Source organism: Electrophorus electricus, chromosome 19 (genome assembly GCF_041902795.1).
Source record: "Electrophorus electricus isolate QZ-2024a chromosome 19, ASM4190279v1, whole genome shotgun sequence".
Taxonomy (NCBI): Eukaryota; Metazoa; Chordata; class Actinopteri; order Gymnotiformes; family Gymnotidae; genus Electrophorus; species Electrophorus electricus.
This window is the reverse complement of record NC_137515.1, coordinates 2585001-2610000: the sequence shown is the minus strand read 5'-3', so window position 1 is coordinate 2610000 and position 25000 is coordinate 2585001. Positions and strand designations below refer to the sequence as shown.

General features: G+C 51.2%; 1 protein-coding gene across 5 annotated transcripts in view; it reads left to right on the top strand.

Annotated features, from left to right (window-relative positions):
• The window catches only part of bmpr1bb (bone morphogenetic protein receptor, type IBb), a 52800-nt gene that overhangs the window by 27396 nt on the left and 404 nt on the right, over positions 1 to 25000 (top strand). For 2 of the 5 annotated variants that reach the window (XM_027003509.3, XM_027003508.3), the window contains 11 exons: positions 6794 to 6996; positions 16957 to 17116; positions 17384 to 17486; positions 17604 to 17706; positions 18652 to 18748; positions 18937 to 19075; positions 19175 to 19367; positions 19908 to 20205; positions 20756 to 20931; positions 21764 to 21894; positions 24333 to 25000. The exon at positions 24333 to 25000 is cut by the window's right edge and continues 404 nt beyond it. In XM_027003509.3, coding sequence (XP_026859310.1) covers positions 6882 to 6996; positions 16957 to 17116; positions 17384 to 17486; positions 17604 to 17706; positions 18652 to 18748; positions 18937 to 19075; positions 19175 to 19367; positions 19908 to 20205; positions 20756 to 20931; positions 21764 to 21894; positions 24333 to 24458 — 1641 coding nt within the window. In that variant the 5' untranslated portion in view covers positions 6794 to 6881 and the 3' untranslated portion in view covers positions 24459 to 25000. Of the gene's footprint in view, positions 1 to 6793; positions 6997 to 7626; positions 7907 to 8839; positions 9376 to 16956; positions 17117 to 17383; positions 17487 to 17603; positions 17707 to 17735; positions 18006 to 18651; positions 18749 to 18936; positions 19076 to 19174; positions 19368 to 19907; positions 20206 to 20755; positions 20932 to 21763; positions 21895 to 24332 lie in introns of those variants that run through there. The other 3 variants (XM_027003510.3, XM_081702722.1, XM_081702723.1) reach the window with 3 other exon arrangements.

The following is a 25000-nucleotide window of genomic DNA, read 5'->3' as shown; positions in this document are numbered from 1 at the left end:
GTCTCTCAGGCTGTTATTTCGGAATGGCATGGAACTACATAAATGCATGTGACAGTCTGGCTTTGATCCTGTTGTGTGGCTTAGGCATGTCCTGCTGTATATCAGAGTTATGGATGTGTGTGTGTGTGTATGTATATGTATATGTGTGTGTGTGCGTGTCTGTATGAATGTAGGACTCCAAACAGGCCACTGGAGCACAGGTGTCCAGGGACAAGGACAGACCCAGCATAATGTTGCGGGGGTCAGTGTGGGGGTCAGCGTGGGGTTGGGGGACGGCTCAGTGACCCCTGCTTTCCTGGGCGTTCAAACCGCTCTTTAAAAAGGCCCTTGGGCACCACTGTCCTCGGATTATAAAGTGGACACTTCCAAACAATCCCTGCCTTAAAAGCTCCTGTCGATTTGGCAAGTCTCGCATGATTTATTTCACCTTAATTGCTATTTTTCCCATTCCTTTTTTAATATGAATGACACCCACCTGCTCCTGCCACAGGAATATAAATATTTATCAATTCCAGAGCTGTCTGTTAAATCCTTTGATTAATTAAACCTGATCAAAAATGGGACTTTGGCCAAAAGGAGTGGAAATTCTCCCTCTCTCACCTCTCTGTCTTGTGTCTACCATGCAGGCCCTCCGTGGGTGTGTGTGTGTGTGGGGGGGGGGGGGGGGTTGATTGCTCAAGTGCTGTAATGATTCTTTTGCAATATTGTTTTACAAGAGTCTGAAACAAGAGCTGCTCTGTTTCTCCGTGAGGCAGGGCTCGGGACTGAAAGGTCTAGTGTGACGCGCGCTCCCTCTCTCTCTCTCTCTATCCATGCCGGGCCGGGCCACACTACACCATTAGCCCCTGAGACCTTCCCTGAGCCCAACTCACTTACAATATTTCACATTTACAGGAGCTAATTAGTCAGAGCAGACCTCAGAGCTCTCTCTCCCTCTCTCTCCCTCTCTCTCTCTCTCCCTCTCTCTCTCTCTCTCTCCCTCTCTCTCTCTCTCCCTCTCTCTCTCTCTCTCCCTCTCTCTCCCTCTCTCTCCCTCTCTCTCTCTCTCTCCCTCCCTCTCTCTCTCCCTCTCTCTCTCTCTCCCTCTCTCTCTCTCTCTCTCCCTCTCTCTCTCTCTCTACCTCTCTCTCTCTCTCTCTCTCTCTCTCTCCCTCTCTCTCCCCCTCACTTTCCCCTCTTTCTTTTCTTCTGTCTCCCCTACCAGAGGTATTAATACTCGCTGGCTGCTTGCTTGTGCTGTGAACCCCCCCGGTTTAGGTGTCAGACGTGTTTCTCTCTCTCTCTCCGTGATTCACTGTGTGGTCTTGTGATTTGGTTACCACACCACACAGACCCCTGGCTCTCCTGTCCAGTGGAAACAAGCGTTTCTGTCTGTATAAGGTACCTCTGGGTTCTGCACTGTGACAAGACTTCCTCCATGTAAGATATTACTGTGTGTGTGTGTGTGTGTGTGTGTGTTCACATCTCCAGCTCACTGTTAACGTGCACCTCGGACACCTATAAACAGTTTGAGGTGGAAACACTTGCGAGGTGCGAGGCGGCGTGGGGCAGAGTGTGGTGGGGCGAGGGAGGGGTGAGGGAGGGGCGAACACACACATTGCAGTGCATGGAAAGCAGACAGGACTGCTCGGTCAGGGCCCGACACCGACAAAGCACCCCTCTTATTAAACGGGGTGGGGGGGGGGTTCTGCTCCAGCCCAGGTGGGCGGGGAGGGTCGCACACCAATGCTGTTCTTGGCTCCTGGCTCTGGTTGCCTTGACGATGGAAAATCACAGCACTCACTCTGGCTTGGGGCACCTCCATTCCAGCCAGAGGCTGGACGGTGGTGGTTTGCACGAGTGTGTGTGTGTGTGTGTGTGTGTGTGTGTGTGTGTGTGTGTGTGTGTGTGTGTGTGTGTGTGTGTGCGTACGCACGCAGGTGAAAGCTGAACATCCCCCTGAATCCACCTGGACTCAACCCATTTCACACGGAAACATGACCCACATATTACTGATGTAAGAGAGGAGCAGATCTGGGATCAGCTATGCTGGAGCAGGTGCTCCTGTGTTCTGTCTTCGTACCCTCGGGCCCCTTTATGTGTCCAAGAGCAGACAATGGCTCTAAAACAAATGCATCGGCTTGGTGTCAGGTGCTCACGAGGTCCAACCCGTGAGCCTCCGTCCCAGAGGTCCCTCGCCGTGCGGCGAAAGCTCAGGAACACTGGGAAAGCTCTGGAACGCAGGAAGCTTGTGAGAGACTGTCCAAGTGTGAGCCGCCCGGTGCTGTGATGCTTTGACATGGCTGGAATTGGCAGCTCATCTGAGAGAGTTTTTAATCAAATAGAATTTGGGTGATAAAAATAAAGTAGAATTTGTTTGCCATGAGTTGCTCGCGATTGAGCTCCCCTACTGATCAGAACTCCACCCAGAACGTCTGGTTGCACTGGACCAGTGATGAGATCCAGAGACGTTACGCTGAGGACAGCTCTCTGAGGCGCGCTTCACCTTTCACTGGGGACAGAAGATCACAGTCCCAGACATCTTCTGCCCCCTCTACACACCCTGCCCTGTCTCTACAATACCCCCTCCCTCCACTCCAGCTGCTCCACCCGTCACGGCAGACTCCCCTCCAGATCAGACGGGAGGGGAACCGACCCCAGATGCCATGTCTCCCATCTCCCCGGCCGTGAGCCTTTATTGAACATGAGGGAACCTCATCAAAGGCTTCTTCAGGTATCTGCTCATGAATCGCCACTGCCCGTCACTGAAGACGGGCCCTGTATGCCTGGAGTCCAAGCAGGAAGCCTCTGTCGATTTCATGGCGCTTCAGTTGGAGTATTCGCCCTCGCGGAGGGCGTGGCTGTCCTTCAGACAGCAGCCACTGGGAGAAATAAAGCGTGGTAAAAGCACTCGGCAAATCGGGCAGGTCGTGACAACTTTCTTTTGACTCCCAGCACCTTTTACGGAGACAAGCGCGACTGTGTGTGTGTGTGTGTGTGTGTGCACGGGTGTGTGTGTGTGTGTTTCATTCTGTTTGTGTATGTGTGTATGTGTTTCATTCCCTTTTCGTACACACTAACGGGGTCACGTGGGGATTTGACAGCGCTAATGCGGAGCGTGCCCCCGTGGCTGAGACGCGGACAAGGCATTTCAACAAGCGTCACGTGCGCTGCCGGCCTTCAGGCATGTGCGCCAAGTAGCTGCGTGGGCTCACACACTCGCACTGAATTACGACCAGCAGATCTTTGTGCAAATCTTTATCGCCTGCCAAATCCAAAGATATATTATGTCTTTTCGACATGTGTGCGAGTGCGCCCTGCGTTTTAGTGTATGCTTGGTTTCGTAAACACTCCTAAACGTGTGTCACTTCTCTGCGGTCCTGGTGACACACGGCTGTTTGGCAGTTACTTGAACTGGTCCTTTCAAAACGCTTAAACGTTGCTCGACACGAGAGCGCAAGCGAGACTTCACTTGTTTGCCGACGCACTCAAAAACAAACAAGTTTTGCTTCCTGGCATTTGAGCAATGACACAATCCTGCATGGTTTGTTTTTTTGTTTTGTTTTTTAAACGTGCTGCTGTTTTATAAACCCATGATTGCCATGGCGAGGCGTGCTAACGGCGGTCCCTCGTTACGCCACGTTCGAGACAACACCTTCGCCAGAGAGCCAATGCTTTCTCTCCTCCATTTTGTCACTCCATTCTCCCACAGAGATCCTTGCTGTGACAATGTCTTATTCCTCTTTCTCTCTCTCTCTCTTTCTTTCTCTCTAAGACTGGCATTCTTTTGTGACTTCAAAGCCTCAGCGGTTGGGAGAATGCACTTTTGGCGTCCCATCGTGCAGGTTTTTGCATATTCATGAAGACCAGACCTCACTGCTGGGGAGTGGGCGGGGCTAAAAGAGGAACTGTAACATTGAGCTTTCTCCAGGCGCAGTGGGGGGGGGTCACGGAGGAATTACACATCGCTCAAAGCTGAGGTTTTCCCCTTTACCGACCTGTTTTTTTTTTTCCTCCATATTTATTAGATATTTATTTATTGCAGTTTACATGAAATGGGTCGATCATGTGCGTTCGTGTGCTCCGGTACCAACACCGCAGTGTACGAGGGCTGACGTTTAATTCTGCAGCCCACGTCACAAAAAGTCTGGTCACTTGCTAAATGTGGGTCCTGCCAAAACCAGAATCAATTGAATGTAAAAATTCTCCGATTGCAGGCAAAGTTATTTTGCGAAGCTTCGTTTAGAGACCAGTGATCCTGCATCTGGAGGTCTGGGAGATGAGCTGTGTTTAATCGTCCTGCCAGGCTATCTCTGTCGCCACGGTCACCTGATGGCTCTCCGGCCCTGTCCGGCGCGGTCCGAGGAGGCCGTGGAGCTGGAGGTGCTGAGTGGGGCGTGCGGAGGCGGAGGCCCCGTCGATGATCTCAGACCTCCGGGCAGTGGGATCCCAGTCAGCTTTCCCACCTGCGTGCAGCTGTTCGGCTCAAGGAAGCGGATGGCTTTCACACACGACTCTGGGATTGAGCCCTTAAACCCTAAACCCCCCTCCCACAATACCCCCACCCCCAGACAAACCAGCCGCCAAAAAGAAAAATCCCCCCCCGCCCCCCTGCCGGATTTTCGGAGTCCCCAGGGTCAACGCTGCCGTGAGGCGGAACATTGCTCATGGCGTGCATTCCGTCAGCGGCCATTGTAACTTTAGAATCCCTGCCTCCACTCCAGCCCTGCTGTCCCTCTTTGTTTTTCGGTTGGATTGGGAATTTTGCGCTTGTCCCACTGATTTTCCCTGAGTGCGATGGAGCAGGAGACGTGGGTGAACCCCCCCCCCCTCCGCTCACCAGGGTGCAGGTTAGCCCATTTCTCCCCTAGATGAGTTTTATCGGGCCTTGCTGTGTTGTTTGGCCAAGCTTTGATGGGTTATTGCGTTTCCACGGTGATAAAACCACCGATGTGCAGAGCAGAGGCTGGAAACCTGGCCCGGAACTCCAGGGATTCCCGAAGATCGCATGCTCCTCCTCTACTCCTCTCCACCCTGCCCTGCCGCCTTCCGTACGAGCCGCCTGTCACAGGCGTATAAATGCTCATGCTCGTGCTGAGCTGTGTCACTTCCGCCTGTTTGGCCTCCACATGGAACAGCACTCCCTCCCTCCCTCTCTCTCTCTCTCTCTCCCCCCCCCCTCTCTCTCTCTCTCTCTCTCTCCCCCTCTCTCCCCCCCCTCTCTCTCTCTCTCTCCCCCCCCCTCTCCCCCCCTCTCTCTCTCTCTTTGTATTTCTATCTCTCCCCCTTCTGCTTTCTTTCCCCCTCTCTCCATCTTCCACACACAACAAGATCTTCATTCACACGCCTCAAAGGGCTCCACAGAGCACCATGGCCCAAGAAGAGAGCGAGCTGTGGGCGGGCAGAGGTCGGGGTGCGTGGGGGTCAGGGCCGTGGGGCACCCAGCAGGCGGGAGATGGGGAGAAAGGCCAAGCGATTCATCTCCACGCCGAGGTTCGTCTCCCTTTGAATCGACTTGATCGATGAGTCCCGGTCCAACGGAGAGGAGAGCTGAAAGCCAGCAGAGTCGGGAGAGGAGGCGCAGCCGTACCTGAGCCGTGTCCGCCGCTCGGCTCCTCTGTCACAGGGCAGATCTGTCTTCCTACTTTCTCTCCCTTGCTCCGTCTTGGTCTTCTCGCCTTCGCGCCCGACATAAACGTTTCCTTCGGACTTCACACTGGGTAACAGAGTGTCGTAACGTGCGCGCGCGCGCGTGTGTGTGCAGTTTAAAAGAGCGGGGCGTGTTTGAAGCGGGGGCGACATGCTCGGTCGCTGGGTACGCCCTCGGGCGTTCGCGGCCCCAGTGCTCCGGCGATGCCCATCTCCCGCACGGCCGAGAGGAGAGTGCCAATCCAATTACCCCCCATGCGAAGCGCAGGCATGGCCAGCTTGATGTAATCTCTGTAATAGCCTGCCTAAGCCGCTTAACTTGTAACTCGCAGAAAGTCTTTTGCTGTGGGAATGGGGTGGGTGGGTGGGTGGGGGGAGTTTACTTGGGAGATTAGAGGTGGGAGGGGCGGGGCTACGGAGGTGAGGCTTAGAGTCACCTGATGTGTGAATGCCTCTTGTCATGCGCGGTTTTCCACCGGCGTTTGTTTTCACTGGCTGCTTTGTGTGCTGTAACTGGGCCATAATGACCTGTCACTCAGATGTCAGCACCCTGAAGAGCTGAGGGGGGAATCCTTAAAGCAGTGCACAAAAAGGCCCCCCCCCCACCGCCGGGGCTTGTGGGTCTGCTGCCGACACCTATGTCGCCTCAGACAAGCGTGCTGCGGTGACTTTGAGGCGCTCGAGAGCCGAGTGTGTGGTGGCGACATTTCCACGGTGGCCTCGTGAGCCCTGTCCCTCTCTCTCTCTCTCTCTCTCTCTCTCTCTCCATCCATCCCTCTCTCCCTCTCTCTCTCCATTCGTGTTTGGGCCTGTCTTTAGGGGTCAGAGTAGCCGCCACATTCTCTCCCCCATCTCAGAGCTCGGCCCTCCTTCCTTGTGTGCGAGCGGGCCGGAGGGCTCCAGCCGAGCGGGGGGTGGGGGTGGTGGGTTGAGCTCAGCTGCGGGGATCTGCTGCTTCTTTTATAGTCCACCCCCCCCACCCGCAAGAGTGGGACGGCCCAAACACACAGGCGACACTGCAAGCGTGTGTGTGTGTGTGTGTGTGCACGCGCGTGTGTGCGTGACTGTGAAAGAGTGAGCAACTGAGTAACACCCTCTCTCCTCCTCCTCCTGTTTCTCTCTCTCTCTCTCTCTCTCTTTCTCTCTCTCCTCTCATCCCGGCCAGGCCGTCGGCGTGGAGTAGCAGTGGAGTCATTGCGGTGTGCGCGTGTGGCGGGCAGCGTTTTCGGTGGCTGGCAGGCGCACACACACTCATGGCCCGCTCTCTCGGGCCACGGGGCCGCGGGACGCCGTCTCCGTTGGACCGAGGCCACGGGACCCTGTTACCGCTGCTCCTGTTGGCCCTAAGTGCTCTGGACTCTGCTCACGGTGAGTACCACCAGCAGCTGGCCGCCTCGAACGCCGTGCCTCGCCTCAGCTACCGGGCTTGTCAGGAAGAGGCGCTCAGGGCTCTGGAAGTCAAGGCTATTTTTGCATGCTGGTATTTATGTGGGCAAAGCTGTTATGATCGAAGTATTTAACTTGTGACTGTTAGCACAACACCAACAACCCCCCAACCCCCTCCTGTGTCAGACAGACGCCAAACTTGTATCCCTGTGATTGTCTGATAAACAGAACATAAGTTTATACTGGTGGCTGTGTATGTTTCCAATACACTTAATGTCTCAGCAACTCAGCGGATAAAAATGGATAATAGATTATAAAAACATTGTCGTTTAAGTTTAATATAAATAATAAACAACTGACTAAAAAATACATTGTTGGATTTATTTATTTATTTTTTTTAAAAAGAGAAGACTCTGTATGGTTGTCGGGGTTACAAGGCCTCCATGTCGGGCGGTGGATGTTGGCGGGGCTGTGTATTGCTGTGTTTTGCTGCGAGTCGTTTTGACTTGCTGGTGTGGCATTTGGCATAACCTTTGAAGCGTGCCCAGAACCCGTCAGTTGTCAGACACTTGTGAAACACACAGTTGGGCGCCGAGTAGTAAAAGTCTGTTGTCCTCCTGAAGATACCCCCCCACACACACCCTGCCCCGCCCCGCTCCGCATGCCCACGGCACACGCCGCCACATACATTCCTCGCCGCCGAACAGAAATGCAGGCCGTTGAGCGTCGGACCTACACCACGGCTAGTGGAGACCTTCGGGCCGGAGCAGGCCAGACTGGGCCGGAGCAGCTGCTTCTGCTGTGGAAGCGAACCCCAAATCAGAGAGTGAAAAATGAATCTGTGAAGCGTCGTCACCGCTAAATGTGGTTGCTTGGCCTCCTTGACGTTAATGTGCGTTTGCAGCTGATGGTGTTTGTGGGGGATATTTTCTTGCATGAAGAGGTGAAATGTCTGATAGCGTGTGACTGGAATGGGGACAATACTGTCGTGCAGCTTTGGTTTTTGAGGTGGCCAATCCAGGCTTGGTATCATAAGTTATAGTTCCATTTCCTGTGGCTTTGTGGGTCGCAAGTTCGAGTGTCATTCTGGTCTGCAGCTTTGCTTTGTTTGTTTTTAAACTTAAAATTTCTCATGTTGAATGTTGCATGAATATTCCACTGATGCCAAATGATTGCGTTTGATCGTATCGACTTGCTATGTGGGTCTGGCCAGTGTGTCTCTAATCTGTAAAAAAAAAACAAAAAAAAAAAAACAACTTGCGTTGTTAAAAGGAATTTATCACATTTTTGCCCCTGAGTGGTTCAGTATTAAACAGAAAGCAAATCAGAGGCTGTTATGGTTTGTGTCACGGTGCTGAACGTTGCGTCTAATGGAAAGTGCCTCTCCGCGTTCTCTTACAGTTTGTTACATCATGGCGGTATCTGTCTGACCTCCACAGTGGTGGCTAACTGTGCACGTAGACTGCAATCATGCATTTGAGTTATTTTCCGCTTGGCACGCTGATAGGAGATCGATGCCAGCAGTGTTTTAGCCAGCGGCTAAAGGGCGATGATAAGTGCAGACATGAACAGTGAACGTTTGTGCCCAAACTCACACGTTTTTTTAGTGTGTGTGTGTGTGTGTGTCTGCCAATCTCTGCCTTGGTCTCCATGCTTGAGAAGTCTTAATCTCGCCTGTCATGCACTTGTTGCTGGTCTGTGGTGTCATTCAGGCGGCCGGTCGGGTACAGGCCAAGACGCGGGGTGTCAGGCTCGGGGAATGCGTCTCCGTGCAACTCCGTGTGTTGCCGTGAGCTCTCTCTCTTTCTCTCCCTCTCTACACCAGGCAGAACCGGCACACCAGCTGCAGTTCGTTGAGCAGATCGGGCCGTGGGCCGCTGTCGCCAACTGAAACGCCTCCTTTATTCCAGAGAGGGCAGGAGATGCGTGGGCCAGGGGTCACTGACTCACCTTGGCTTTACGGACTACACACAGATGCCTTTATCATTACTTACCATGATGGACCAGTTCAGGTTTAGTCATCTGTTTTCTTTATTTAAGCCTTCAGTGTGATACATTACAGGGTCTTTTTCTCACCACTGAACCTCTATCAGTCTGTGGGACGCTGCCATCTTTTCGTTACCACGCCACTAAAACTGGCCATTTTCATGTCGTAGTATGGTGTTCGTGTGTTGCTCACTAAGACGTCTTCTGTGCACCGTGCGTACATGGCTCGGCCGGGAGCATAGCAGACGTCGGTGTGGAGACTCGGCCATGGGAGCAAGGCCGGCTCCGCACCGTTATCTCCTCACGACCTTCAGGGAGGGAATGTGGGTTCTGCTGACTCCCCAAGGAGAACACACTCCCCACTGAGTCCTCAAGGTGACATTCTTTTGTGTGTGTGTGTGTGTGTGTGTGTGTGTGTGTGTGTGTGTGTGGGGCTGACTAGTTGTTTGTCTTTCTATGTCTGTTTGTGTGCCTGCATTAGTATGGGATTGTGTGTGTATCAGCGTTTGTAAAGTGTAGAGAGAGAGAGAGTGTGTGTGTGTGTGTGTGTGTGTGGGCGGAATTAGTAAAGATACTAACTCAAAGCAAGTTGTTGACAGCTGCTCTCTCCGGTAGTTTGGCATGTCAACATGTAACAGTTCCTGTTTTGAGAAGAGACTGTGATATATACTGCTTATAACCCTGCACGCTTTACTGTACACTGCGACACGTTACCAGGGAAACTCATAGGCAGCGGGCTAGCAGGAGGAGGGGGGGGGTACATTACAGTAGCACACTCCATTAGTACACTGGAGTAGTACACAGCACTAGTAGTATGTTGCACTAGTACACTACATTAGTACACCACAGTAGTACACGGCATTAGTATGCTGCAGTAGTACACTACATTAGTATGCTGCAGTAGTACACTACATTAGTATACTGCAGTAGTACACTACATTAGTATACTGCAGTAGTACACTACATTAGTATACTGCAGTAGTACACTACATTAGTATACTGCAGTAGTACACTGCAGTAGCACACAACACTAGTATTCTGCAGTAGTATGCTAGGTCAGTACGCTACACTAGTACACTGGAGTAGTACACTACATTAGTACACTGCATTGGTACACTGGACTAGTATACTACACTAGTACACTGCATTGGTACGCTGGACTAGTACACTACACTAGTACACTGCATTGGTACACTACACTAGTACACTGCATTGGTACACTACACTAGTACACTGCATTGGTACACTACACTAGTACACTGCATTGGTACACTGGACTAGTACACTACACTAGTACACTGCATTGGTACGCTGGACTAGTACACTACACTAGTACACTGCATTGGTACACTACACTAGTACACTACACTAGTACACTGCATTGGTACACTACACTAGTACACTGCATTGGTACACTACACTAGTACGCTACATTAGTACACTGGAGTAGTACACTACACTAGTATACTACATTAGTACACTACACTAGTATACTACATTAGTACACTACACTAGTACACTGGAGTAGTACACTACACTAGTACACTACACTAGTACACTGGAGTAGTACACTACACTAGTATGCTACATTAGTACACTACACTAGTACACTACACTAGTACACTACACTAGTACACTGCATTGGTACACTACACTAGTACGCTACATTAGTACACTGGAGTAGTACACTACACTAGTACACTACATTAGTACACTGGAGTAGTACACTACACTAGTATACTACATTAGTACACTACACTAGTAAGCTACATTAGTACACTGGAGTAGTACACTACACTAGTATACTACATTAGTATACTACACTAGTACGCTACATTAGTACACTGGAGTAGTACACTACACTAGTACACTACACTAGTATACTACACTAGTACACTACACTAGTATACTACACTAGTACACTACATTAGTACACTGGAGTAGTACACTACACTAGTACACTACACTAGTATACTACACTAGTACACTACACTAGTATACTACACTAGTACACTACACTAGTACACTGGAGTAGTACACTACACTAGTACACTACACTAGTACACTACACTAGTACACTACACTAGTATACTACACTAGTACACTACACTAGTACACTGGAGTAGTACACTACACTAGTACACTACACTAGTACACTACACTAGTACACTGGAGTAGTACACTACACTAGTACACTACACTAGTACACTACACTAGTACACTGGAGTAGTACACTACACTAGTACACTACACTAGTACACTACACTAGTACACTACACTAGTACACTACACTAGTACACTGGAGTAGTACACTACACTAGTATGCTACATTAGTACACTACACTAGTACACTACACTAGTACACTACACTAGTACACTGCATTGGTACACTACACTAGTACGCTACATTAGTACACTGGAGTAGTACACTACACTAGTACACTACATTAGTACACTGGAGTAGTACACTACACTAGTATACTACATTAGTACACTACACTAGTAAGCTACATTAGTACACTGGAGTAGTACACTACACTAGTATACTACATTAGTATACTACACTAGTACGCTACATTAGTACACTGGAGTAGTACACTACACTAGTACACTACACTAGTATACTACACTAGTACACTACACTAGTATACTACACTAGTACACTACATTAGTACACTGGAGTAGTACACTACACTAGTACACTACACTAGTATACTACACTAGTACACTACACTAGTATACTACACTAGTACACTACACTAGTACACTGGAGTAGTACACTACACTAGTACACTACACTAGTACACTACACTAGTACACTACACTAGTATACTACACTAGTACACTACACTAGTACACTGGAGTAGTACACTACACTAGTACACTACACTAGTACACTACACTAGTACACTGGAGTAGTACACTACACTAGTACACTACACTAGTACACTACACTAGTACACTGGAGTAGTACACTACACTAGTACACTACACTAGTACACTACACTAGTACACTACACTAGTACACTACACTAGTACACTGGTGCAAGTGTCCACCTTTTCCACAGCATCAAGAATCAAGAGTGTGTGGGGTGGGCAAAGGGGAGTGTGTGTGTGTGTGTGTGTGTGTGTGTGTGTATGCGCGTGCGTGTGTGTGTAAAGAGTGTTTTGGGGGGCTGGGGCTTGCTCCAGCCGAACCGGATGGTCAGCTTCCTCACAGGATGCGGATCAGATTCCCACAAGCAGAACCTGATCTGGCCAACACTCGGATGTGGTGCTCCGGCATTGGCCCTGCGAGAGGGGCCCCTGCGTCCCCTCCACCAGGAGAGTGGGGGGTGGGGTATAGTGGGGGGGGCTTCCCTCAATCTGACACCTTCATTACCACGAAAGCTCAGATAATTATGGCTGTAATGGCAGCTGAGGTGTTGGAGGCTGCGTGTGTAAACGCAGGAGCTCCGAGCGGTGGGTTTGTTACGAGAGGTTCGTTACGTTTAATGCGTTTGTTGAGAAAAGTAGGGAAAAAAAGACCTCTAATTACTGCCTCCCGACGAGGCACGAGCTGAAAGCACGTAAACATTTGCGCAGCGCCGCCCGCAAACGCGACATTTGAATCGACCAACATAAACAGCGGCGGGAAAGACCGGCGCAGTGAAGTTATCGAGGCTGAAATGTTTGAATAATACAAGTTACGTAAGCGGCTGCTGCCAGGACCGCCAGAAACCTCACACACATGCGCACATGACAGACAAGGAGCAGGTGTGGGACTTTGGGAAGCAAGCAGCTTTCTCTGGGATCCCTCCAGCAGTGTGTGTGTGTGTGTGTGTGAGAGAGCGAGGAAGATGGATGGAGAGAGTGAGGGAGGGGAGTGGTTGCGGCTACAGATGAAGGTGTAGAGGCGGGGGGGTCTCCCACAGTCCTCTCTGTGCCTAAACATGGCGTGGAAGAACAAGAGCATGGAGGCTGGGCCAGGGGGAAGGGGCGGGGCTAGCAGCCCCTAACACGCCTCCTCACATGCCTCTGTGCCGGTCCGTTAGAACAGGACGGGTATTTTTTTCTTATTTGTCATGTGAGCTCACAACAGAATTCCAACAGCTCGAATATCAGACCACGAGCGTGTGGCCCGAGATTGATGGGCTGGCCTTTGTTGTCCGGGCAACAGTGAACTGGGAAGCATTAGAATGATATTGTGGCATGTGTGCGGTCTGTATTTTTGGTGGGGTGAATCATTTGTCATTAGACCACATGTCAGTATGTACGCTTTCCCCGTGTGCTCTCAGGAAGGTTACCCATCAACAGCACTTGTCCGTCTATCCTAAATGTCCGAGATGTCCGCTCAGATGTGTTAGACCGCATGGTTTTGGATACAGTGGCCTTTGTTTTGGAGCAGGGAATAAACACAAGGACATTATCCCGTGCGCCGCGGTATCCCAGGAGCAGATCTGAACAGGTTCAGGTGTCAGAGACGTGTCAAAGGGACTGGAGAGGGGTGATCACAGGACCAGCACATGATCTAGAGAAGGATGATCTTGTCACATCCTGCAGTGGAATCAGATACGTTGGGTTGAGAACAGTCCTGTAGGGTCATTCAGGGAGAGACAGAAGAACAGATGGATGAGAAGGGACCCCTTCCATCCAGGAGCCTTTGGTCACGCCAGCCGGGGGGGCCCAGCCCAGGGGCACCTAGCCCAGGGGGGCCCAGCCCAGGGGCACCTAGCCCAGAGGGGCCCAGCCCTGGGGCACCTAGCCCAGAGGGGCCCAGCCCTGGGGCACCTAGCCCAGGGGGGCCCAGCCCTGGGGCACCTAGCCCAGAGGGGCCCAGCCCTGGGGCACCTAGCCCAGGGGGGCCCAGCCCTGGGGCACCTAGCCCAGGGGGGCCCAGCCCTGGGGCACCTAGCCCAGAGGGGCCCAGCCCTGGGGCACCTAGCCCAGAGGGGCCCAGCCCTGGGGCCAGATGAAGGCAGCGAATGCGGAACAAATCGGTGGCACTCTCCATCATCTCAGACGGCGGTACCCAGGGGTGACGGGGGCTGTGTGGAGGACGTTGGACTGTCTGGGACGAGGGGAACTCACTGGTTAAGGACCTCCACTTGTAATCAGAAGGTTCTCGGTTCAAGCTCCACCACTGCCAAGTTGCCACTTGGCAAGACACTTTAACCCTCAATTGCTCAAATTGTATTCAGTCATGATTGTAAGTCGCTTTGGATCAAAAGCGTCAGCTAAATGCTGGTAATGTGACTGCGCCGGCGAGCCCCTCCTGCCTGTGGGTGAGGTGGGTTGGCACAGAGCTGCCCACTCCAGACGTGGCACATGGCAGTTAGCACCTAATCTGACTCTGGCGTCTTTGGGTGTAACCGCCCTGCTGTGAACAGAAAAGTCGCAGCTTTGCGACGGTTGTGATGTGGTTTCTCTCCAGCTCTCAAATCTGGCGAGCGAGTGTTACTGTTGCACCCACTGGATCTGTCTGTGGTTCAGAGAGGGGTAAAGCCTACCAGAGAGGGGCAAAACAGAGGGGGAAAACCTCCCAGAGGGGGTAAAGCCTACCAGAGAGGGCTAAAACAGACGGTATGAACTGGGTATGAACGCTGGGAGCTGACACACTGATGGAGTCTGCACGTCACTGTCGCGTCTGTTGCTTTTCCTTTACTGCGTGTGTGCGCGTGCGTGTGCGTGCGTGTGTGCGTGTGTGTGCGCGTGCGTGCGTGCGTGTGTGCCTGCGCGTGCGTGCGTGTGTGCGTGTGCTTGTGTGTTGATTCAGTGGGAAGTTTACCCAAAGATAGAATAGGGGCCAGTTTTCCAAGGGTCTACAGACCCGTGGCTGCTCTCTACTTCCGTCCAGGTGAAGACAGAGCAGCTTATAGAGCTGGGCTGACTGGGCAGAGCGGGGCAGGATGAGGCGGGGCAGGGCAGAGCGGGGCAGGTGGTCTTAAAGAGGCTCTTCTGTGGTGAAAGAGACGTGTTTTGCTTTGTGCTGTTTAACCGCAGGACTAATGATGTAGACTTGCCCTGAGGGTTTCTGCTAAATCCAGCCAAGCATGCAGCTCTCTCTCTCTCTGTCTCTCTCTCTCTCTCTCCCTCTCACTACCTCCCCTCTCTCCCTTTCTCTCCCCCCCCCTCTCTCTCTCTCTCTCTCTCTTACTACCTCCCTCTATCTCCTTCTTTCCCTCTCTTTAATCTCTTCCTCTTTCTATCTCCCTTTTTAAAATTTAAGCTATGGTGAAGGGATGTTACAGAACCTCTTGATCGATATTTGACAAATTAGAGTGAGAGAGAGAGAAAGGCCTTCTGTTACATGTATAAAATGGCTGCATTTGGCGGCGCAGGAGTGTATGTGAGACCCCGGCTGTGTTTACGTCTTCTGAGGTCTTTAAAAGGCCTGCCTGACACGGTGTGTGTTATTAATGGTCACACTCCACCTCTTGCAGCTCCGTCAGCCGCGGCTCAGTCATGAGACGGCGCTGGCCACTGGCTGCTGGTCCCCACTGTCTCTGGAGGGTGGAGTCAGGCCGGAGATCTCCACCCAGTCTCATCGCCGCGTCACAGTGGTAAACCTCGAGAGGCGCATATCCACCAGGGTGAGGGGCTTGTGGGGGTGGTGGTGGGGGGGGGTCAAATGAAAGAATAAACGGTAAGCCAAGGGTGGAAATTTATAGAGCTTTTAACCCCGAGGAGGCAGGGACAGGTTTTCCCATCGCTCCGATAAGACACTATCTGTTTGTCCCTCGTTTAAAAGGGTCAGTGGAGATGGAACAGGAATCCTCCAAAACCTCATCATGATGTTTGGTCACGAGAGTTTTCGAGTACGCCAGCCTCGTCTAAATCGGAACGCCACTGAGCTCCAAGGCATACTAGGGAAAAAAAAAAAAGAGTTTGACCGTTTTTCTCCCTGTTGCCTGTAGAGGTGCAGGGACGTCGGATTCGCTGCTGTCAAGGCCGCCGCCATCTGGCGGCTTATCCGCGTGGCAACTCCCGCGTTGGCACGGTGTGTTCTGGTGTAAAGTACACAGCGCCTGCACGGTGCCAGGGCCTGACTCAGTACAAATGAATCAGCAACACTCCACACCAGCTGATGCGAGGCCCTGAACGCTCGGCCACTAGGAGGAGAATATGGGAGGTTTAAAAACATCCAGGCACTCGGGGAAAGGTGTCTGATATTCTCCAGGAGGGTGGCGCACCTAGCCAACCTGGAGAGTTTCCCATAGACTTGGCAACCTGGCGATCACTGTGTAATCTCAAGAGTTCTGTCTGTTCCCAAATAAGGACAAGTGTTACGCGCCAATGGCAGTTAACGTTTTTATCTCTTAGGTTTGTATTTAACTGCACGTCACATTCGGTGTTCATGTATTTAGGTAAGTGTCTCTCTCTCTCACTCACACTCTCTCACACTCACACACACACGCACACACACACGGACTGAGTGCAGGCCCGTATAGATCCTGACATGGTCGTGCCGGGCCTGTTTGTGTGGGAGAGTGCATTAAAGGACTTCTGAGGGGCTGTGGATCAATGCTGGCTTGGATTCACCTGCGTCATCCGATTTCTGTCCCGCAATAAGTGAGTGTGAATGGAAGACTAGGGTTGGTGTGTGTTTGGCTTGAAAAGACACACACACGAACGTTCATCTTTTTGATAATCTTTTTTCCTACATTGTCATCACATTTGTGTCCCGTGAGAGTTGTTGGGCCTGCTTGCCGAGCGTATTTATGAGGCGCGTTTATCAGGGAGCTCACCGTGGCTGCACTTCCCCCGTACAGCAGCACTAAAGCACACGCCCAGGTTTGGAAGACCGATCCGAGTGTGTTGCGTACTCGGATACACTCCGCACGTTTCTGCTGCCTTTCAAACGGCCAATGGCAGCACTTGACACTCCAGACTCTGCCCCCCCCCCCACCCACCCATCCTCCGACCCTTATCCAATTCACTGAAGCCCTGTGTTCGTGTTTTTCCTTCTCTCTGCAGCAAATGTGCTGGACACCATGTTGCTGAGGAATTCTGGGAAGGCAACGATGGACAACCGAAAGGAGGAGAATGGCGGCTCTGTGCCGGTGGTTCCAGAGAGGACCCTGTGGTGCCACTGCTACCACCACTGCCCTGAGGACTCCACCAACAACACCTGCAGGTTAGTGCTCCACCCCCCACAGCTGAGCTCACAGGATCACGGCAGGTTAGCGGTCGTGTCCGAAACAGAGATGCCACTGCGCTCAGTGCTGAGCTCCTGCCTTCCCGTGCGTCTGTCTGCAGTGTGTCCTCGTGTGTTCGTCAGTATTTGTTTCAGCCTGGCCGACCGGGTTAGTGTGGCCATCGTGTATCCGCCTGTGTTTCCGCCGGGCACGCTCGTGCGGGACGCCCGTCTCCGTTTTTCTAACCGTTGTGCCGACGCCCGCAGGACGGACGGCTACTGCTTCACCATGGTGGAGGAGGAGGATGGGGGTCCACCCACGCTCACTTCCGGCTGCCTGGGACTTGTGGGCTCTGAGTTCCAGTGCAGGGTGAGGATTACATCACCGCTAGATACCCCCAACAACCCCCCCCCGGAAACGCTTATCTTCCCCTTGCTTTTGCCGCGCTGGCCACTGATCCACCAAACTGGGCCGTGTGTCCTCCAGGACACTGGGAATTCCCGGCTGAGGAGGGTCCTGGAATGCTGCACGGACCAGGACTACTGCAACCGGGACCTGCTCCCCACCTTGCCTCCGGTCCTCCCACCCAGTAAGGCTGCAGACGCGCACACACGGTCACAGCCAGCGTTGAATCCCACTCCCCTTCCAATATGAGAGCGCTGCCGTCACATCCAGCCTGATGCTGCGTGACAGTATAAAGTGTTACAGACCGCACGTCTCGGGCTGGCCTGAGACAGGAGGGTGCTTGGGGAGGATGTGGGGGATGGGAGGAGGATGGGGGTCCCTCTCTTCTTCTTTCACTCTCTAATGAAAAGGACAGCCAGACCCAAGAGAGCGCTTGGGTTACCAACCTCAGCACCAAGCAGCTGTCTGTCCATCTCTCACACTGTAAGACATCCCAGCCCTCGCGCTCACACCTGGTGTGTGTGAGTCTGTGTGAATGGGCATACATACATTCACACATGCATTCATGTGTGTGTGCGTCTGTGTGTGTGTGCGCCTGCGTGTGTGCGTCTGCGTGTGTGTGCCTGCGTGTGTGTCTGTGTCTGTGTGTGTGCTTGTTTGTGTGTGTGCTTGAGTGTGTGTGCCTGCGTGTGTGTGCGTGTGTGTCTGTGTCTGTGTGTGTGCTTGTTTGTGTGTGTGCTTGAGTGTGTGTGTGTGTGTGTGTGTGTGTGTGTGTGTGCTTGTTTGTGTGTGTGTGTGTGTGTGTGTTTGTGTGTGTGTGTGTGTGTGTGTGTGTGTGTAGATGGGGTCCTCTTGCGCCCCTGACAGGCAGGACTGGGCCAGTAAATCTAGAATCCCAGAGAGTCTCAGCAGGGCCTGTGGGATTTCGCTGGTGTCGTCACCCGGCAACACGATAATAGTCCTGCAGCAAGGGATGCGATCGATCACGACTCAGTTTCCCCTCTCACACACACACACACACACACACACACAAACGGCAACTCCGTTCTGCAAGAGCCAATAGATGAGGATTCGAGAATGGGCTGCTGCCTTTGGTGTGACTAACGTGGTCTTCTTGTCCCTCCTGTAGCCTACGTGGTCAGCAGTGTCCACCACATGGCCCTGTCCATCTCCGTGACAGTGTGTAGCATTGTCCTCCTGCTCATCATTGTATTCTGTTACTTCAGGTAAAAATTCCCATCGGCGCCGAACACACTCGAGTAGAATGCTTACCCAATGAACCGCCTAATCTACTGAAATTGATTGGTTAAAAATAACTGGATTTTGCCTAAAGCTTATTCTTGATTAGATTTCTGCTCTTGACGCGCGCTTACATTCGTGTGTGTGTATGCGCGCGTTTGTATGCGTGCGCCAGATACAAGCGTCAGGAGCTGAGGCCGCACTACAGTATCGGCCTGGAGCAGGACGAGACGTTCATCCCTCCGGGAGAGTCTCTGAAGGACCTGATCGAGCAGTCTCAGAGCTCCGGCAGTGGTTCGGGCCTCCCCCTGCTGGTGAGAAGCACACACTGCATCCCTCACTGCCTCCACCCCCTCGCACTCCGGCCGGCCGCTAATTCTCACCTGCCGTGCCCCGTTCCCGGTGCTCCGCAGGTGCAACGCACCATCGCTAAGCAGATCCAGATGGTGAAGCAGATCGGGAAGGGTCGCTACGGCGAGGTGTGGATGGGCCGCTGGCGTGGCGAACGCGTGGCTGTCAAGGTCTTCTTCACGACCGAGGAGGCCAGCTGGTTCCGGGAGACCGAGATCTACCAGACCGTTCTCATGCGGCACGAGAACATACTGGGTAAAATAGTGCATGACGCAGCGCACCACGGCGTCGAGGGGTGACGGAGCTGGCACAGATGCGCAGCGGTCCGCTAGTCGGGTCCTAGGAAGCTTTTATGAGGATTTTAGACCGTATCATCTGGAGGGGGGCGGGGGAGTTCTGCTTCTTTATTCTATGTTTGTGAAGAATGGGATAAGTTGGAATAGTCCTCGCGCACTAGCCGCTGATGGGGTCAAACGTCATTTCTCCGTTTTTAATGCATGTTAATGGAATTGTTTTCATAAATCACTGTAAATGAGCCCTGAAGCTGAGGCTGCAAAAGGGAAAAACACGCCACAAAAGAACAGCCGGCCGTTCCTTTATTTCTCTGGTTCCGCAACCTCCTGTATGTTGGCGTCGCCTCATTGGACACAGTGTGGTGCCCTAAAGGAGAGCTGGGCATTAAAAGGGACAGCTGTAGCGCAGCACGCTGCTGGTGAATTGTGGTTGTATCAGCATATGCTCAAATGAGCCAGCATTGCTTCCTGCCTGTGTGTGTGTGTGTGTGTGTGTGTCCAGGCTTCATCGCGGCAGACATCAAGGGCACGGGTTCCTGGACGCAGCTCTACCTGATCACAGACTACCACGAGAGCGGCTCTCTGTACGACTACCTGAAGTCCACCACGCTGGACACACGGGCACTGCTGCGGCTGGCATACTCGGCCGTCTCGGGCCTGTGCCACCTCCACACGGAGATCTTCGGCACGCAGGGCAAGCCAGCCATCGCCCACCGCGACCTCAAGAGCAAGAACATCCTTGTGAAGAAGAACGGCACGTGCTGCGTCGCCGACCTGGGCCTCGCCGTCAAGTTCATCAGGTGGGGGTGGGACGATGCTTACATGGGAGAACATTTAAGGGGCTCCTGTTCCTCCTCCCACAGAATTCTAACCTTCTGTTGGCAGAAGGCAGCAGCGTTTTCTGCCTGTTTTGTTCCTCTTTAAAGGCATTTTAGTGCTTTGTGTAGCGGGAGCGGCAGTGTGGAGCCTTGGGTACGGACCTTGGGAAGGACGTTCGGTGCAAAAGCTGCATGTTTACTGCAACGCTTTGCGAGGCGATGAGCGTGACTCACTGTAGTGGAAAAGCTCTTTTCGTTTCCATGGCTCTCGCAGAAACGCCTTCATAACGCTCTGCCCACCCTGTTTGTGCTGCAACAGCGACAAGCGGTGACATTTTCTGAAATGCGGATTCAAAAAACGCCTGTGTATTACATGTCTTCTCCCATAAAAGAAACCGCTGACAATATTCTGACCAACCAGTCCGCCAAGCAAGTAACGTAGACACGTCAGAGCAGGTCTTCATGTTGCGACCCCTGTTTGACCCCTGACCCCTGACCCCCCCCCCCTCGACCCCATCCCAATCCCTTGCAGTGACACGAATGAAGTGGACATTCCTCCGAACACGCGTGTGGGCACCAAGCGCTACATGCCCCCGGAGGTGCTGGACGAGACCCTGAACCGCAGCCATTTCCAGTCTTACATCATGGCTGACATGTACAGCTTCGGCCTGATCCTGTGGGAGATCGCCCGGAGATGCGTGTCTGGAGGTGAGTGCAGCTCTGCTGCATATATGGGCACCATTATTTTATATAGTTTAGGTATCATCGAGATACCGGGAAGAATTGTGGATACCATGAATCTAAACTTATTACATGTGCAAAATGTCAGTTGATTTGATTGGATTTTATTTTGTGTTTTACACAATCAGTATCCACACTGACATACCATGTGGTGCTTATAATAATGACAGAACCAGTCCAGTTTGACACAAAAAGGCTTATTTCTGTTGTGCCTTATACAGTACCCATATTAGTGCAGCTGATAAAAAATAGCAAGCATGTCATAATGAACCAATTATCACAGTACATTTGCTCTTCAAAGCTAAAACTAAAATAAAAAATAACATCTTCATAACCAGATTTTTTTAAAAGCCATCCATCTAGTTATCCATACCACCCTCCTGTGTCCATTTCTTAACAGCATTTTTAAAGCCTCACGTACTATCCATCATTTTAAAAGACCTTTGGCAGCCGATTCCACAGAGTTGCAGCTTCGTACATAAAGGAGACCTGACACTGCTTCCGCCAGGCGGAACCGTGCGTGTGGTGGTTCTTCTAGTACAATAACCCTTAACGTCGGTCATCTGAACAAAACTCATTTATAAAACACTGTGCAACAACCCCATGCAAGTTCCATGCAAGTGTCACTTTCTCATGTGGATTCCTTTTAGATAAACTCTTTAAAAGTCATTACAAAACATCACAGAACAATGCACCACACTGGTGAAAGTGCTCAAATATGCACAAACGAAAACTGATCCACTGTAACAGTTACTCTGGCTTATAATAGTACAAATGCATAATCTGTGTGTTCCTGCAGGCATTGTGGAGGAGTATCAGTTGCCTTACTATGACCTAGTGCCCACAGATCCATCCTACGAGGATATGAGAGAGGTGGTGTGTATAAAGAGACAACGTCCATCCTTTGCCAACCGCTGGGCCAGTGATGAGGTACATATACTCACATACAGTGGTGTGAAAAAGTGTTTGCCCCCTTCCCGATATCTTATTTTTTGCATGTTTGTCTAATATTTAAATTTGTTTGAAGTGTGACAAAGATAACAAGTATACACAAAATGCAGTTTTGAAATGAAGGTTTTTATTATTAAGGGGAAAAAAAATCCAAACCTACATGGCCCTGTATGAAAAAGTGATTGCCCCCTAAACCTAATAACTGGTTGGGGCACCCTTAGCAGCAACAACTACAATCAAACGTTTGCGATAACTGGTCTTTTGCAGCACTGAGTGGGAATTTTGGCCCACTCATCTTTACAGAATTATTGCAATTCTGCCACATTGGAGGGTTTTTGAGCATGAACCACCTTTTTAAGGTCATGTCACAGCATCTCAATAAGATTCAGGTCAGGACTTTGACTAGGCCACTCCAGAGTCTTCACTTTGTTTTTCTTAAGCCATTCAGAAGTGGACTTGCTGGTGTGTTTTGGATCATTGTCCTGCTGCAGAACCCAAGTGTGCTTCAGCTTGAGGTCACGAAGGAGAACGTCTGGCCATCTGTTCAGGATTTTTTGGTAGACAGCAGAATTCTTGGTTCCCTTTACCACAGCAAGTCTTCCAAGTCCTGAAGCAGCAAAACACGACCACCACCATATTTTACTAATGGTATGATGTTCCTTCTCTGAAATGCTGTGTTACTTTTATGCCAGATGTAATGGTGTACACATACACCTTCCAAAAAGTTCAACTTTTATCTCATCAGTCCACAGAGTATTTTCCCAAAAGTCTTGGGGATCATCAAGATGTTTTCTGGCAAAACTGAGATGAGCCTTTATGTTCTTTTTGCTCAGCAGTGGTTTTTGTCTTGGAACTCTGCCATGCAGGCCATTTTTGCCCAGTCTCTTTCTTATGGTGGAGTCATGAACACTGACCTTAACTGAGGCAAGTGAGGCCTGCAGTTCTTTGGACGTTGTTGTGGGGTCTTTTGTGACCTCTTGGTTGAGTCGTCACTGCGCTCTTGGGGTAATTTTGGTCAGCCGGCCACTCCTGGGAAGGTTCACCACTGTTCCATGTTTTTGCCATTTGTGGATAATGGCTCTCACTGTGGGTCACTGGAGTCCCAAAGCTTTAGAAATGGCTTTATAACCTTTTCCAGACTGATAGATCTCAATTACTTTGTATCTCATTTGTTCCTGAATTTCTTTGGATTGCAGAATGTGGTCTAGCTTTAGAGGAACTTTTTCTTTTTCTTTTTTTTTCTTTTCTTTCTTTTTTGTTTTTGTTTTTTTGTCTACTTCACTTTGTCATGCAGGTCCTATTTAAGTGATTTCTTGATTGAGAACAGGTGTGGCAGTAATCAGGCCTGGGTGTGGCTAGAGAAATTGAACTCATGACCACAGTTAATTTGTCACACAGAGCCATGTAGGATTTTTTTTCCCTTTAATAATGAAAACCTTCATTTAAAAACTGCATTTTGTGTTTACTTGTGTTATCTTTGTCTAACATTTAAATTTGTTTATTTGATCAAAAACATTTGTGTGAAAAACATGCAAAAAATATCAGGAAGGGGGCAAACACTTTTTCACACCACTCTATGTATTTATATACATATACACAGTGATGAGGTGCTTATATACATATGTTTTTATATACATACACAACATGATTAAGAACTCGTATACATATTGATATAAATATACAACGTAATTAAGAACTCATACATATGTATTTATATACACAGACAACGTGATGGAGTGCTCATACATATGTATAAATATACACATTGCTCCTGGCCTTGATTACAGATTCTTTTTTTGCCTTGATTCCTTGATACACTTGTGTGTGTGTGTGTCTGATCCTGAAGTTTATTAAACTGGGTTAATATAATCAAGGCTGTCTGGTCCTTTTCCTATAGAGTTTAGGTAGGGGGAGCAGATGTTGGGGAAGTGGGCATTAGGGTAGTGAATGTTAGGAGATCGGGGGGGGGGGGGGGGGGGGTGGAGTGGATGGTAGGGGCAGCAGGAATTAGGCAAGAGAGGGGGTGTGGACGTTAGGGGGGTGGGTGTTGGGGGGGTGGACATTAGGGGGTGGGTGTTGGGGGGGTGGACATTAGGGGGTGTGGGTGTTGGGGGGGAGTGGATGTGTGGGTGTTGGGGGGGGTGGACATTAGGGGGTGTGGACGTTGGGGGGGTGGACATTAGGGGGTGGGTGTTGGGGGGGTGGACATTAGGGGGTGTGGGTGTTGGGGGGGGTGGACATTGGGGGGTGTGGGTGTTGGGGGGGTGGACATTGGGGGGTGTGGTTGTTGTTGGGGGTACTTGGTGAGTGGGTGTTAGGGAGTGTAATCGGGTGTAAGCACTGGTCACCTCCGCTGACCCCTATGTTAAGCTCTCAGGCTGAAGTCTTGCTCTATTGTTTTTCCCATGTTTGTGCAGTGCCTGAGACAGATGGGTAAGCTGATGACAGAATGCTGGGCGCACAACCCAGCCTCTCGCCTCACTGCCCTGAGAGTGAAGAAGACCCTGGCCAAGATGTCCGAGTCCCAGGACATTAAGCTGTGAGGGAGGCTCCCGGCAGCTCCGAGAGGCTCCGAGAGACTCCGAGAGAGGCGGCTAGGGCCACCAGGCAGCGGAGACGGAGCTGGCCAGGCGAGCCTCCGCGCACCGTCACCGTCCTGCCCTGAGGTAAGAAGAGCTGGAGAACCCCCACCCCACCCCCTTCCTCCCCCCGGGGCTCTGTCGTGCTTTCTGTGAAAGCTCCCCATGCAGCGGAGAGGAGAAGCACGCGGGAGGAGAAGGAGCGCCCCCTGCTGGCGCGTGGACGGCCCTCCTCCCAGGTGCACGTGGTAGGCAGAGGGGAAACGCGCGTCTGCCCAACGCCGTTTGCCGTTTTGGTCCTGTTGGCTTTTTTTTTCCTTCCTTGTTGAATCTAACGATATTTCAGCTGTACAGAGAGAGGGGCAATCTATACGTGTTGATCACGGAAGGTTTTGATATGCTGTGTCGAGGAAGAATGTTAGAAGGCACACAAGCCAGATTTCCGTGTGTTAAATCTAAATGCATAGACTCCTGTTATAAGTCCGTCCTGCCCCTCTCTGTCTTTG